A 13576-nucleotide genomic window follows, 5' to 3' on the forward strand; every position below is an offset into this window, starting at 1 on the left:
TCTGCTAAGCAGAAGGAATCAAGTCCTTCCCTCGTACGTATGCCAGGAGCTGTGGAGGACGTGGGGCAGGCCCCATCTCAATCTATTTGCGACCTCCAGGAATGCGAGGATAGATCTATACTGCTCCCCTATTGCGGACCCAAGAGCAGTGGCAATAGATGCATTCCTGATGGATTGGAAAAACCTGGATCTTTACGCGTTCCCGCCTTTCAAGATTCTAGGGGAAACGCTAAGGAAGTTCGCTGCTTCAGAGGGAGCAAGGATGACTTTGATAGCTCCGTTCTGGCCCGCCCAGGACTGGTTCACAGAGGTACTGGAATGGTTGATGGATGTTCCAAGATCCCTACCACTAAGAGTCGATCTGCTCAAACAGCCCCACTTCAACAGGTTTCACAAAAACCTCCCCGCTCTCAGTCTGACTGGATTCAGACTATCAAGAGTCTCGTCAGAGCTAAGGGCTTTTCGGCAAAGTCTGCAAGGGCTATTGCCAATGCACGTAGACCTTCCACATCTAGAGTCTACCAGTCGAAGTGGGACGTTTTTCGACGTTGGTGCAGGACTCATAAAGTTTCCTCCTCCAGTACCTCTGTGACTCAGATAGCAGATTTCCTTATCTTCCTGAGGGAAAAATGCGGGTTAGTAGTCTCCACCATCAAGGGCTACAGGAGCATGCTTTCCTCAGTTTTTCGTCATAGAGGATTAAACATATCCGAAGACAAGGACCTCCATGACTTAATCAGATCATTTGAGACGGTTAAAAGAACCTCCTACTTAGTTCCTAGCTGGAATCTAGACGTCGTGCTGCTCTTTCTGAGGTCCTCAAGATTCGAACCTCCCCATACAGCTTCGTTCAGAGACCTTTCGATGAAGACTCTTTTTCTCTGTGCGTTAGCTTCAGCGAAGAGAGTCAGCGAGCTGCAGGCTCTAGAAGGTGAGGTAGGTTTTCAAGGAGGATCCGCGTTTTGCTCTTTTCTTCTGGCTTTCCTAGCCAAGAATGAAAACCATTCTTCACCATGGCCCAGGAGCTTCGAAATTAAAAGCTTGTCCTCCTTAGTTGGGACAGAAGAGGAGAGATCTCTTTGCCCGGTGAGAAGCCTGAAATTTTATCTTCAAAGGAAGAGAAGACTTGCTGCTAATGAGAGCAATCTCTGGTGCTCTGTAAGGGACCCCAGTAGGCCCTTATCAAAAAATGCCCTCTCATTCTTTATCAGGAATGTTATTAGAGAAGCCCACACATCGTGCAGTCAGCAACAGTTTATTCTTCTGAAAGTCAAGGCGCACAAAGTGAGGGCCATCGCGACGTCTTTGGCTTTCAAGAAGAATATGTCTTTACAAAACCTCATGAAGGCCACTTTTTGGAGGTGTGAATCAGTTTTCTCCAATCACTATCTAAAAGACGTATCGATTACGTATGAAAAGTGTTTTGGGCTAGGCCCTTACGTATCGGCGGATTCAGTGCTGGGGCAGGGAGCTGAAACACATCCTTTTTAATCCTTTTCCCTGTTAGTTTTTAATTTGGAGTTTTTGGTTGTACGAAGGAGGTTGCAGGAGGCAGCTCCTTCTTTCGTATACTAATATTAGTAATTGGTTAGGTGATCGGTTGTGCTTGAGGCTCCTTGCGGTTGGTAGTGATAGGCTCTGGCATGTAAGCGGGTTGATCCCCATTGACCAGACCCTGTTTGGATTCTGCCAAGTAAGTGGACTCAGTTCCCATTGGTAGACCCAAAGAGTTCTTCAGCTATAGGTCACGCCCTCGCTGAGACCTACTTTAGGCAACGCAGACCTTAATAGACAGTAACTATGATGTCTTCTGCCTAATTCCAGGTAAAAAGAACCAAGGGTTGGGTTTATTTTTATTCCTTTAACATGTGTTGTCCCCACTTTCTAGGTGAGTAAGTGTCTCTTTCCCTCCACCAAGGGTGTCAATCAGCTAAGTATATATCTGGCAGGGAAGTTCATGTACAAAAATGATATTGTTAGTATACAATAAAGTTTTGTACATACTTACCTGGCAGATATATACGATTGATGGCCCCCCGCCAGCCTCAGGAGACAAGTGGAAGAAAATAATCTGACAAGAAAGGGGGACTGGTTCTTAACACCCGCCACCCAGCGGCAGCGGCGGTAAGGTAGATCACCTGACCTACCTGTAGCGTGTGCCGCGAGTTTTGAATTTTCTGTCGTGACGTCAGAGACCTAAGCTAAGTATATATCTGCCAGGTAAGTATGTACAAAACTTTATTGTATACTAACAATATCATATTTCAGAGATTTTAGTTTTGCTATAAATTTGGTGATGTTCAACTTACTTATCCTGTTTCATTCTATTCTGCTTTTTATGTTAGTTTACTTAATGGCATGCGATATTTGCATTTACAAAATTACTTATTTGTGAGCTTCAAAGTTCTTTTTTTATGCAGGTGTTCACAGCAGTACCTTCATTCATTGTTGTCGGATCCCAGTTGCTTAGCAAAAATCAGCCAAGTTTGTCCTACCTATGAAGTACATTTAGTTGCCAACTGGTTGTCATCTCTTGTGACTTTGGGCGACACTGAAGAGCTCCTAACCTTAACACCTCTCATCACTAGTCTTCCAGGAGTCTCTGAAGTTTGCCAACCACTGGCTTGTCCATTCACAGCTGCTAAAGCCTTTGTTAAAGGCGTAGGCAGAAAGTTTTCAAATCTGACTGTAAGTTACTTGTATGATTTTTATTATTTTTTTGCTTCTGAAAAGTGAATTATTTACAGGTGGTTTGGCTTGATTTCTGTCTGCTTAGAACCATAAAATCATAATTATTTTTAATGCCATACTAGTTTGGGCACAGATGTCTTTGATTTTAAAACACAAACCTTTCAACAAGTTTTAGATTTAAAGTAAAATCCTTACAAGCACCATAATAAAATCTGTGTCGTAATCCTCTCACCAGAATTTCAGTGAGCGCATGGCATATCGTGACGTAGCGCTGCAGTACTTTTCTTCCCTAGACAAGGCTTTTGGAGCTCTGCTAAAAAAGCTCCCTCTTCCAGAATATCTTTCTTCAGCCATGGAGTTATTTGCATCCATCATATACCACTGTCATTCTGTTATATACATAAAGGTAAGTACAGGGTGTCTAGTACATTGTGTACTTCCATGTTATTGGCACTATAGGCTCTTTACAGTAAAGTAAAATCTCAATATTGTAGCACTTGCTTTTAGCATTCTAAAACACAGATACCTTAAGCTTAGTGATTAAGTTTTAAACTTCTGCCTCCTGTGTAATTGTGCTATTGGCTGGAATGCATACAGTACATCCCTCCCCTATTTGTTTTCGTAATTATAACCGAAGCACTTACTTCTTTGCATTATTCCAAGTAGATTCTTAGAATTTTTATTATATTTTTTACAGTCTCGCCCTACGTGTCCACTGCCAAGTCTTATAAGCACAGTCATTCTTCCAACTAATGTATATAGTTCTGAGAAGCCTCTCAGCTCACCCCTCTTAGCTGCATTGACACCAAATATGCCCAAGGTAAGATTTCACAGTGAGTCATAAATTTAGATAACTGTATTTAGTAATATTACCAGATGCCAGTTCATCTTGCTAATAAACAAGGAAATGGGTTTTTTATTTTATTTTTTTTATTTTATTAGATAAATAAGTTCAGACTTTTAGGCTGGCCTTGTAAGGTCTGACTCATGGTCTGGATGAGTAGTAACCTCAGATGACCAGGTGTAACAGACAAAAGTTAGTATTCTCACTCTTTTTCCAATTATTTTCTTGATGTACTTTTATGTATGTTAGTTAACCTGGTCACTCAGTGTCAAGAGCACATAGTATTCTCTTGTCTGTTAGAATAGTGGAGTAATAGCTAATGTACTGATAATACAACTGCTTTTGTATAATTTCTCTTTCTGTGAACTACTTAATAGTCTTGTCAATACAGATTTTGTGTGGCCTTGGGTATCTCAGTGTAACACAAGATCCATACATAATGCGCTGCGTGAAAGATATTTTTACACATTACATGCATCGTTTCCCAGTCAAGACTAACAAGAACTACATCACTGTTACTCATCCATTTATTGTAAGTATAAAGTATCTTTTAGTGATCTTTGTCTCCAAATGCCCTGCTTTTATTCTTTTGTCTTTTCCAAGCTATTTAGAACATGCAAGTTTCCAACTCCCAAGAAGAAAAATACTTCATTGATTTGTTAATGAACTCGTGTGTATGAAGTTGTACTTCTGTGTAGTATACTGTAGTAGTATATCTTTTATGTATACAGTCATACATTGGTTAGCTGACTTAATCTGTTATAGTGGACTGCCACTTAACTGATTTATTCTTTAACCAAGTGGTATTTTCCATCAAGAATAAAAGTAAATGCATTTCTACCTCTAACATAACTAGACTATCATGCAGAAGTTGTACAGAAGTTGTACAGCAGAGAACCTCAAGTAAAATTTGTTTCCTCACTTTAGCTGTAATTGAGAGAATTGATGGCCTTTGTGGGAGGTGTTTAGGCATGTGAAGATGAATAGAGATGTTATTGTTTACAGGATGGGAGTCAATACATGTTTTTACTTCTATTTTGAAATGTCCCTAAAGTGGGAAATAACATTGTCACTCAGCAGGTTCATAACAGTTTGCCACACCTTTGTCAGGGTGATATTTTATGAGGAAACTTTACACTTTTCCCCAAATTGAGCACAATTTATTTATTAATGAGCTAGGGAAATCTTCCCTCCCCTCCTCTTCTGAAGAAAATTTCTTAGTTGCTGTCTTGCTGCTCTCTATGAAGATCCCACAGTTCTTCTGTAGTTAGCTCTTATCTCTGCTCCAGCTTTTCATCTCAAAAATTGTCTTTAATAATAACCAAAAACTATGAAACATGAACCTCTCTGGTTAAGGGGGCCGGCCGGCTAATGCCATTTTTTAAGGACAGGACTTTGATATTCATACCACTTAACCCTTAAACGCTGAAGCGGTATTTTAAAAATCGTCTCACGTATGCCGGCTGCGTTCGCGAGTGAGCGCCGAAGCGGAAATTTTTTTTTTTTTTTTTTTTTTTTTTTTTTTTTTTTAATCACAGCATGCTTAATTTTTAAGATTAAGAGTTCATTTTTGGCTCCTTTTTTTGTCATTGCCTGAAGTTTAGTATGCAACCATCAGAAATGAAAAAAAATATCATTATCATATATAAATATATGACAGCGCAAAAAAAATTTCATATATAATTGTATACAAATTGCGCTGTGAGCAAAACGGTTAAAGCTAACGAGTTAATTTTTTTTCGTTGTATTGTACACTAAATTGCAATCATTTTGGTACATAACTCATTGTAAAACGATCAAGGCAACACAGAGAAAATATTATCACAAAATGATGCATGAATTTGTAACGCGCAGACATAAAAAAAAGATGTTTTCAAAAATTCACCATAAATTGAAATACATATTGTGCTAGAGACTTCCTGCTTGTTGCAAAATGAAGGTAATTGATTGAATATTACTAGACTGTAATTGTTGTAGCTTACAATTGCATTTTTTTACCATTTCGGTCGAGTTAAAGTTGACTGAAGGACGAATTTTTTCTATTTATCGTTATTTATATGAAAATATTTCAAAACTGATTAAAGCTACAACCATGGGTTGTTTTTTGTTGTATTCTACATAAAATTGCGCATATTTTCATATATAAAACTTTATGTAACGGCTAATTTAAAATGGTGCAAACATTACGACAATCGGACAAAAAAATTTATGATTTTTTTCGGAAGAGTTACCGCGCGGACGTAAGGAAAAAGTTTTTTTATACATTCAACTTACCTGTCAGATATATACATAGCTATTGACTCCGTCGCGCCGACAGAATTTCGAATTTCGCGCACACGCTACAGTTAGGTCAGGTGATCCACCGCGCTGCCGCTGGGTGGCAGGAATAGGAACCATTCCCGTTTTCCATCAGATTTTTTCTGTCGGCCATACTGGCAACATCGTTGTTGGTATCTCCAGCTGGATTTCGTTTTTTAATTACAATTGATCTTCGTTTTGGACCCTTTGGTGACATATTTGGATCGTTGTACTGGCATACGCTATTGTGGACCGTTATTTGGATTTTGGCTTGGAATTTTCATCATGATGTCTGATTCTGGTAGTGTGGTGAGAATGTGTGTGAATGAAGGGTGCAAGGTGAGTATGCCGAAAGCCTCGGTTGATCCTCACACTGTATGTAGAATATGCAGGAAGTATGAATGCTCTATAGATAACACTTGTCGTGAATGTGAGAGTTTGAGTGCTGAAGGGTGGAGGTCTCTAACTTCTTATTTAAAGAAATTAGAGAAAGACCGGTTAAGGAAGTCATCTTCCAAAACCAAGCCTAGCTCTCTATCTTCAAGTGGTTTGGTGAGTAATATTGTACCCTCCTCTAACATTTTGAACGCTCTTCTAATATTTCAGGACCTTCTCCTAATGCAGATCCTACGGACTCTGCTTCGGAGATCGCAAGCCTTAAAGCAGCGCTTATGAAAATGGAGCGTAAAATGGCTGCCATATAAGGTAAGCAAAGTGTTAGTGCTGTGGAAAGTGATGTGAATTTCCCCAGTGAAGTGGAGGAGGCGTCTGATTGGCTTCACAACGCTCCCAGGCCTAGACCTCTTTCAAGCTCCCAAGCCCAGAGGAGAAGGAATGTCAAAAGCCTTACGGAGGTTGTGGAGAATCCCCACCAGTCAGACATCTCTTCGGCAGAATCTGTAACGCCACAGACTGCCAGAGAACGCATTAGAAAAAGCGTTCTACGTGAATGTTTTTCTTCGTCTGAGAATTCCTCACCTAAAAGAGGATGGAGATCAGCGGATCTTTCTCGTCCCCTGAAGAGGATCTGGGAAGAATCGGGGATAAACTCGAGTCCGGAACGTTTTTCGGAGGATTCCCCGACGGAGAACAAGAAAGCAAAAGTTTTGCCTTCTCCCGCTAAGTCGTGGAGAATGGAGAAAGAATGCTCTCCTTCCACTTATTTTGATCAAAGAGAAGAAACAACTAAAATATTGAAGGATATGCAAGAGTCTATTGCTTCTCTAGTCAGAGTTCTTTCCAGAGATCCTCCAAGGAGAAAGGATATTAATCTTCCGGTGAAGAGGTAAAAAAATCCTTATTATCAACCTCCTAGAAAAGAAGATTCTTCTTCGGATGAGGGGTCTATTTTTCACAGACCCGCTCTTTCGGGGCGCGAGGCGCCAGTCAACCGTAAAGAGCTAGCAGGTCGTGAAACGCCAGCTAAGCGCGAGGTGCCAGCCAGGCGCGTAGAGCCAGCCAGGCGCGAAGCGCTAACCTGGCGCAATCCGACACCGGGACATGAAGATTCAGATAAAGACTACTCTTCAGAGCAATATGGTTACGAAGAACAGCCTTTGACAAAGAAGAGAAGTTTCTCTAAGGAAACGACTGGAGCGCCAGCCAGGCGCGAGACGCTAGCCAGACGCGATGCGCCAGACTGCCGCGAAGCGCCAACCAGGCGCGAAGTGCCAGCCAGGCACGAGGCGCCAGACTGCCGCGAAGCGCTAGCCGAGCGCGAGGCGCCAGCCGCGCAAGAGGAGCCAACCAAGCGTGAAGAGCTGGAAAAACGAGAAGTTGCAAGTAGCAAAAGATCTTTATTTAGGCATGTAATGTCTTCAGATAGCAATTCTCCTGCAAATAGAAGCCCTAATTCAAGGAGGCAATCTAGTACATTGAAGGTTACAGTTTCGACTTCAATGTCTCAAGATGATTTAGTGGAAAAGAAAGGGAGAGCTTCTAGATCTGTTAGTCTCTTTCCTTCGAGGAGTATTTCTCCTAAAGAAAATAGATCTACAGACAAAGATTCTCATAAGAGAGCTCGCTCTCCTTCTATGATGGAGTTGGATGACGTTTCGGAGGAAGAAACCCCGAACAACGAGGGGGTATCTAATTATAAAGTGTTAGCCTCTCTTCTCCTTCAAGAATTTGGAGACTCTAAGCCCTGTAGCTCCTCCTTCTCCAAGATCTCTGTTCTCGAGTACGAAGATTCCTAAATCTTCTTCGTATTTGAGGATGAAGCCAGCCATATCAATGAAAAAGGCTATTCAATCATTAAATAATTGGATGAAGGTGAAGAAGGAAGCTCAAAAGACAGTTTTTTGCTCTCCTCCATGTAAGCTCGGAGGTAGGAGAGGAATATGGTATAGGACAGAGGAAGCGATGGGGCTTATGCTTCCATCTTCTGCAGAGGCGGATTTTTCGAGCTTGGTTGAAGCATCAAGGAGACATGCTTTGAACTCAGCTAAAGCGTATTTGAGCATGTCAGAATTGGATCAGCACCTTAAGGGACTTTTCCATGTACTAGAAGTATTTAACTTCTTGGATTGGTCCCTTGGAGTGCTGACCAAGAAGGCAAATGAACCAGACATTTTGGAGCCTGAAGTGTTGCATTGCATCTTATCCTGCATGGATAAGGCAGTTCAAGATGGTTCGGGAGAATTGTCATCTCTGTTTGGATCAGGAGTGGTGAAGAAGAGATCTTTATTTGGTTCATTTCTAACCGAAGCGGTATCTCCTTCACAAAGGTCAGCCCTTTTGTACGCTCCTCTCTCAGATCACCTTTTTCCTGTGCACTTGGTGAAGGAGATTTCAAAGTCGCTTACTGAAAAGGCAACCCAAGATCTCTTAGTTCAGTCCTCCAAGAAAACGAGACCAGCAGTACCAGTGGCGAGGAAGACTACTCGTACAACGGTAGTGCCCTTTCGGAGAGGTTCCACCTCTCGTCCTCCAACAAAAAGGAAGACAGCAGAAAAGCGAGGAAGGTCCTCCTTTCGGTCTTTCAAGAGATCAAAATAGCAGCAGTCCTCCAAACATCTGTAGGCCGGAGAATCTAAACTTTGTATTGGGGCCTGGGCGATAACAAGGGAAGCCGATCCTTGGACGCTAGCAGTCTTGGGGAAAGGTTACATTATACCATTTCAAGACAAACCACCTTTGTCAAAATCCCCAAAGGAACTGTTGGCGAAGTACAAGGACCCTGTTCTGAGAGAGAGACTTCTTCAGATGGTGATAGGAATGAAGGACAAAGAGGCAATAGAAGAGGTTCAGGATCCTTCCACTCCGGGGTTTTACAACCACCTATTTTTAGTACCAAAGGCATCCGGAGGATGGAGGCCAGTCTTGGATGTGAGCATCCTGAACAGTTATGTAGAAAAGAAAAAGTTCTCGATGGAGACTTCTGCCTCGGTACTTTCAGCCCTGCGAAGGGGAGACTGGATGGTCTCTCTAGACCTGCAGGATGCCTATTTTCACGTTCCTATTCACCTGTCATCGAAGAAGTATCTCAGGTTTGTGATACAAGGGAAGGTCTACCAGTTCAGGGCCTTGTGCTTCGGCCTCTCCACGGCTCCACAGGTATTTACGTACCTGATGCGGAACGTAGCCAGATGGCTACACGTGGAAGGTATAAGCGTCTCTCTTTACCTAGACGATTGGCTGATAAGAGCAAAATCCCAGGAACAATGTTTGGAGGATCTGAAGAAGACACTCGAATTGACGAAATCGTTAGGACTTCTCGTGAATCTCGAGAAATCGCAGATGGTCCCCAGTCAGGACTTAGTCTATTTTGGGATTCAGATGAATTCTCGGGATTTTCGGGTTTTCCTGTCCCAAGAAAGGATTCTTCGAGGGATTCAGAAAGTGACATCCTTTCTAAAGAAGGACAGGAGTTCAGCCAGGGAGTGGCTAAGCCTTCTAGGGACTCTTTCTTCCCTGGAGCAATTTGTGTCCCTAGGAAGACTTCATCTACGGCCTCTGCAATTCTTCCTAAAGAGACCATGGACTTGGAAGAAGAGCCGTCTCTCGGACACTTTTCTGGTAACAATAGAGGCGAAGAAACACCTAAAGTGGTGGCTGCTCCCGCTCAAAAAGAACGAGGGAGTGTCCCTAGAGGTTCGGAACCCAAACCAAATCTTGTTCTCAGACGCTTCAGAGACGGGATGGGGAGCGACTCTAGGGGCAAAAGAAGCCTCTGGCAAATGGAAGAAAGAACAAAAGGACTGGCATATAAAGGCCAAAGAACTGTATGCAGTGTTTCTGGCATTGAGATTCTTCGAGTCAGAAGTAATAAATCAAGTGATTCAAGTCAACGCAGACAACACCACGACGTTGGCTTATATCAAAAAGCAAGGGGGGACGCACTCGTTTTCCCTATTCAAGATAACGAAGGACCTGTTGTCATGGACGGAGGAGAGGAATATTACCCTCCTGACCAGATTTGTAAAAGGGGAAAGGAATGTCAGAGCAGACAGGCGGCTCAGCAGGACAGACCAAGTTCTCCCCACGGAGTGGACTCTGCACGAACAAGTCTGCCAAAGACTGGAACCTGTGGGGAAGACCGCAGATAGATTTATTTGCGACGTTCCTTTCAAAAAGGATAGAGAACTTCTGCTCCTTAGTAGAAGACCCGAGAGCGATAGCGGTGGATGCCATGCTACTGGATTGGTCGGGACTCGACGCTTACGCTTTCCCTCTATTCAAGTTGCTAGGAGTAGTGATGAAGAAGTTCGTAGCATCAACAGGGACGAGACTAACTCTCATCGCCCCGTTTTGGCCATCCCAAGATTGGTTCACAGAGGTACAGGAATGGACAGTAGACTACCCAAGATCTCTTCCAAACAGGATAGATCTTCTCAGACAACCCCACTTCGAGAGGTTCCATCAAAACCTCCCCGCTCTCGCTCTGACTGCCTTTCGACTATCGAAAGATTGGTCAGAGCGAGAGGCTTTTCAAGCAAAGCTTCGAAACGCAATTGCTAGAGCCCAAAGATCGTCAACTATTCGGGTCTACCAATCGAAGTGGGATGTGTTCAGAAGATGGTGTAGGAAGAATAAGCTGTCCTCCTCCGATACCTCTGTGACCAATATAGCAGATTTTCTGTTATTCCTGAGAGAAGAATCCAATCTTTCCGTGTCTACCATAAGAGGATACCAAAGCATGCTCTCAGCGGTATTTAGAAATAGAGGTTTGAACTTGGCAGAGGATAAAGATTTACACGATCTAATAAGATCGTTTGAAACTTCAAAATCTATATCCGCAATTCCTCCAAGCTGGAATCTGGATGTTGTACTCAAATTCCTCACATCAGAAAAATTTGAACCTCCCGACCGTGCCTCGTTCAGAGACTGGACGAGAAAATGTATTTTTCTCATAGCCTTAGCTACGGCTAAGTGAACAAGTGAAATCCATGCCCTAGATTCTCGGGTGGGTTTTAAGAAAGATGCAGCCATCTGTTCTTTCCAAACTCTATTTTTGGCAAAAAATGAAAACCCTTCGAAACCCTGGCCAAGGAGTTTTGAAGTGAAAAGTCTTTCAACATTAGTGGGAGACGAAATTGAAAGAACTTTATGCCCAGTTAGAGCTCTTAAGTTCTATCTTAAAAAGAATTAAGAGTTGAAGGCATGTAAACAAAGTTTATGGTGTGCAGTTCGGGACACGAAAAGACCAATGTCCAAGAATGCACTAGCGTATTTTATTAGAAGTGTGATTAAGGAAGCTCATAGCAAATGTGCAGAGGATTCCTTTAAAATATTACGAGTTAAGGCTCATGAGGTAAGAGCTGTGGCAACATCATTATCTTTCCAAAAGAATATGTCCATGAAGGATATTATTAATGTGACCTATTGGAGATGCAACTCGGTTCGCATCCCACTATCTTAGAGATGTTAAAATTACCTATGACAAGTGCTTCTCTCTAGGTCCTTTTGTGTCTGCGGATACAGTGCTGGGACTGAGGATGCATACCGATCCTTAACTTATAATAAAAGTCTAGTTTTTTCCAAACCTTACCTTTGGGATAGGCTCTAAGTTTCTTGCTTGACAGCTGGATGTTGCACAGGTGGCCATGGCCTTGTTTAGGTAAGGAACTGTGAGTTTATCTTACAGGATGGGCTTTGATTGAGACTGTATCTTTGATTACGTAAATCTCCACTTTTTGAGGCAGGTTTGGGGGTTACTGCTGGTAAGAGTGCTTGGTGTCGCACAGGCGGCCGTTGTCCTTGCCAGTAAGGAGCTAGAAATGTGCCTGGTAAACAGAGTAGTACTAAAGACCTTGTCTAAATTCGTACATGAACCTCACTTTTTGAGACAGTATCAAGATTTTCTGCTGACAGGAGTACTTGATGTCGCACAGGCGGCCTTTGGTGCTTTTGCCAGTAAGAGAATGTGAATAGGTCTTTGAGGCGGGGTAGTACAAAATAAAATTATTTTTGTTTATTTTTATTTATTTTTCATAAAAAATTATGTGTAAGGTAATTGTGATTGAGTTTTTGGTTGTTTGCAAGGAGTTCGGGGATGACTCCTTGCAATCTTAGAAATAACATTTTGTTAGGTTAAGGTGATCGGGATCGGGATTGTGCTCCTTAGAAAAAAAAAGGTTCTTGTCATATAAGTGGATTGAAACCCTTTGACATAGCCCTTATAGGATCGGCCAAGTAAGTGGATAAGACCCCTTTGGCAGACCTACAAGAACTCTTAGCAATAGATCAATATCTCGCTGAGGCTCTTGAGACTAAGCAGACTCCTGGGCATTAGCCATGAAGTCTTCAGTCTAAACAGGTAGGAACCAAGGTTTTATTTAATTATTACCTACAACGATTGTTGTGATTTCTGTTTAAATCAGTTATTAGCTGTCTTTACCCTCCTCCAATGGTGTGAATCAGCTATGTATATATCTGACAGGTAAGTTGAATGTATAAAAATGATATTGTTATGATACAATAAAGTTTTATACATACTTACCTGGCAGATATATACAATTAAATGGCCCACCCAGCCTCCCCTCAGGAGACAGATGGTGTAGAAAAAATCTGATGGAAACCGGAATGGTTCCTATTTCCTGCCACCCAGCGGCAGCGCGGTGGATCACCTGACCTACCTGTAGCAGTGTGCGCAAAATTCGAAATTCTGTCGGCGCGACGGAGTCAATAGTTATGTATATATCTGCCAGGTAAGTATGTATAAAACTTTATTGTATCATAACAATATCATATTTCATAAATTCACCATAAATCAAAATATTGTGCTAGAGACTTCCAATTTGTAGCAGAATAAAGGTAAATATTTGAATATTACTAGAATGTAATAGTTTTAGCTTACAATTGCTTTTTTTTTTACCATTTCAGTCGAGTCAAAGTTGACCGAAGGTTGAAATTTTGGCACTTATCGTTATTTATATGAAACCATTTCAAAACTGATAAAAGCTACAACCATGAGTTGTTTATTGTTGTATTCTACATGAAATTGCGCACATTTTCTTACGTAAAACTATGTAACGGCTAATTTAAAATGGTGCAAGCATTACGACAATCGGACGAAAAAATTTATGATATTTTCGGAAGAGTTCCCACGGACGTAAGGGAAGTCTGTAGCCTAGTCTCCCGCTGCATTGCACCCCTGCGATAATGCGGAATGATTTCTTCAGACATCTGAGTTTGTCTTCTAAAATATCTCATATTCGTAGGTTGGCAATTGTTCATTGTTCACCCTAAATTACAGATCTATAACGGAAGACATCGCCTGCTCCCCGCCCTGCCAGCTCCACT

The 13576-nt window shown here is 41.9% G+C and overlaps 1 protein-coding gene across 1 annotated transcript in view; it reads left to right on the forward strand.

The window, feature by feature from the left end:
* LOC135211029 (protein MMS22-like) overlaps positions 1 to 13576 on the forward strand; it is a 165098-nt gene that overhangs the window by 92791 nt on the left and 58731 nt on the right. The window contains exons 14-17 of the mRNA XM_064244063.1: positions 2421 to 2688; positions 2927 to 3097; positions 3389 to 3511; positions 3927 to 4067. Coding sequence (XP_064100133.1) covers positions 2421 to 2688; positions 2927 to 3097; positions 3389 to 3511; positions 3927 to 4067 — 703 coding nt within the window. The remainder of the gene's footprint in view (positions 1 to 2420; positions 2689 to 2926; positions 3098 to 3388; positions 3512 to 3926; positions 4068 to 13576) is intronic.

The sequence above is a fragment of the Macrobrachium nipponense genome, chromosome 4 (assembly GCF_015104395.2).
Source record: "Macrobrachium nipponense isolate FS-2020 chromosome 4, ASM1510439v2, whole genome shotgun sequence".
Lineage (NCBI taxonomy): Eukaryota > Metazoa > Arthropoda > Malacostraca > Decapoda > Palaemonidae > Macrobrachium > Macrobrachium nipponense.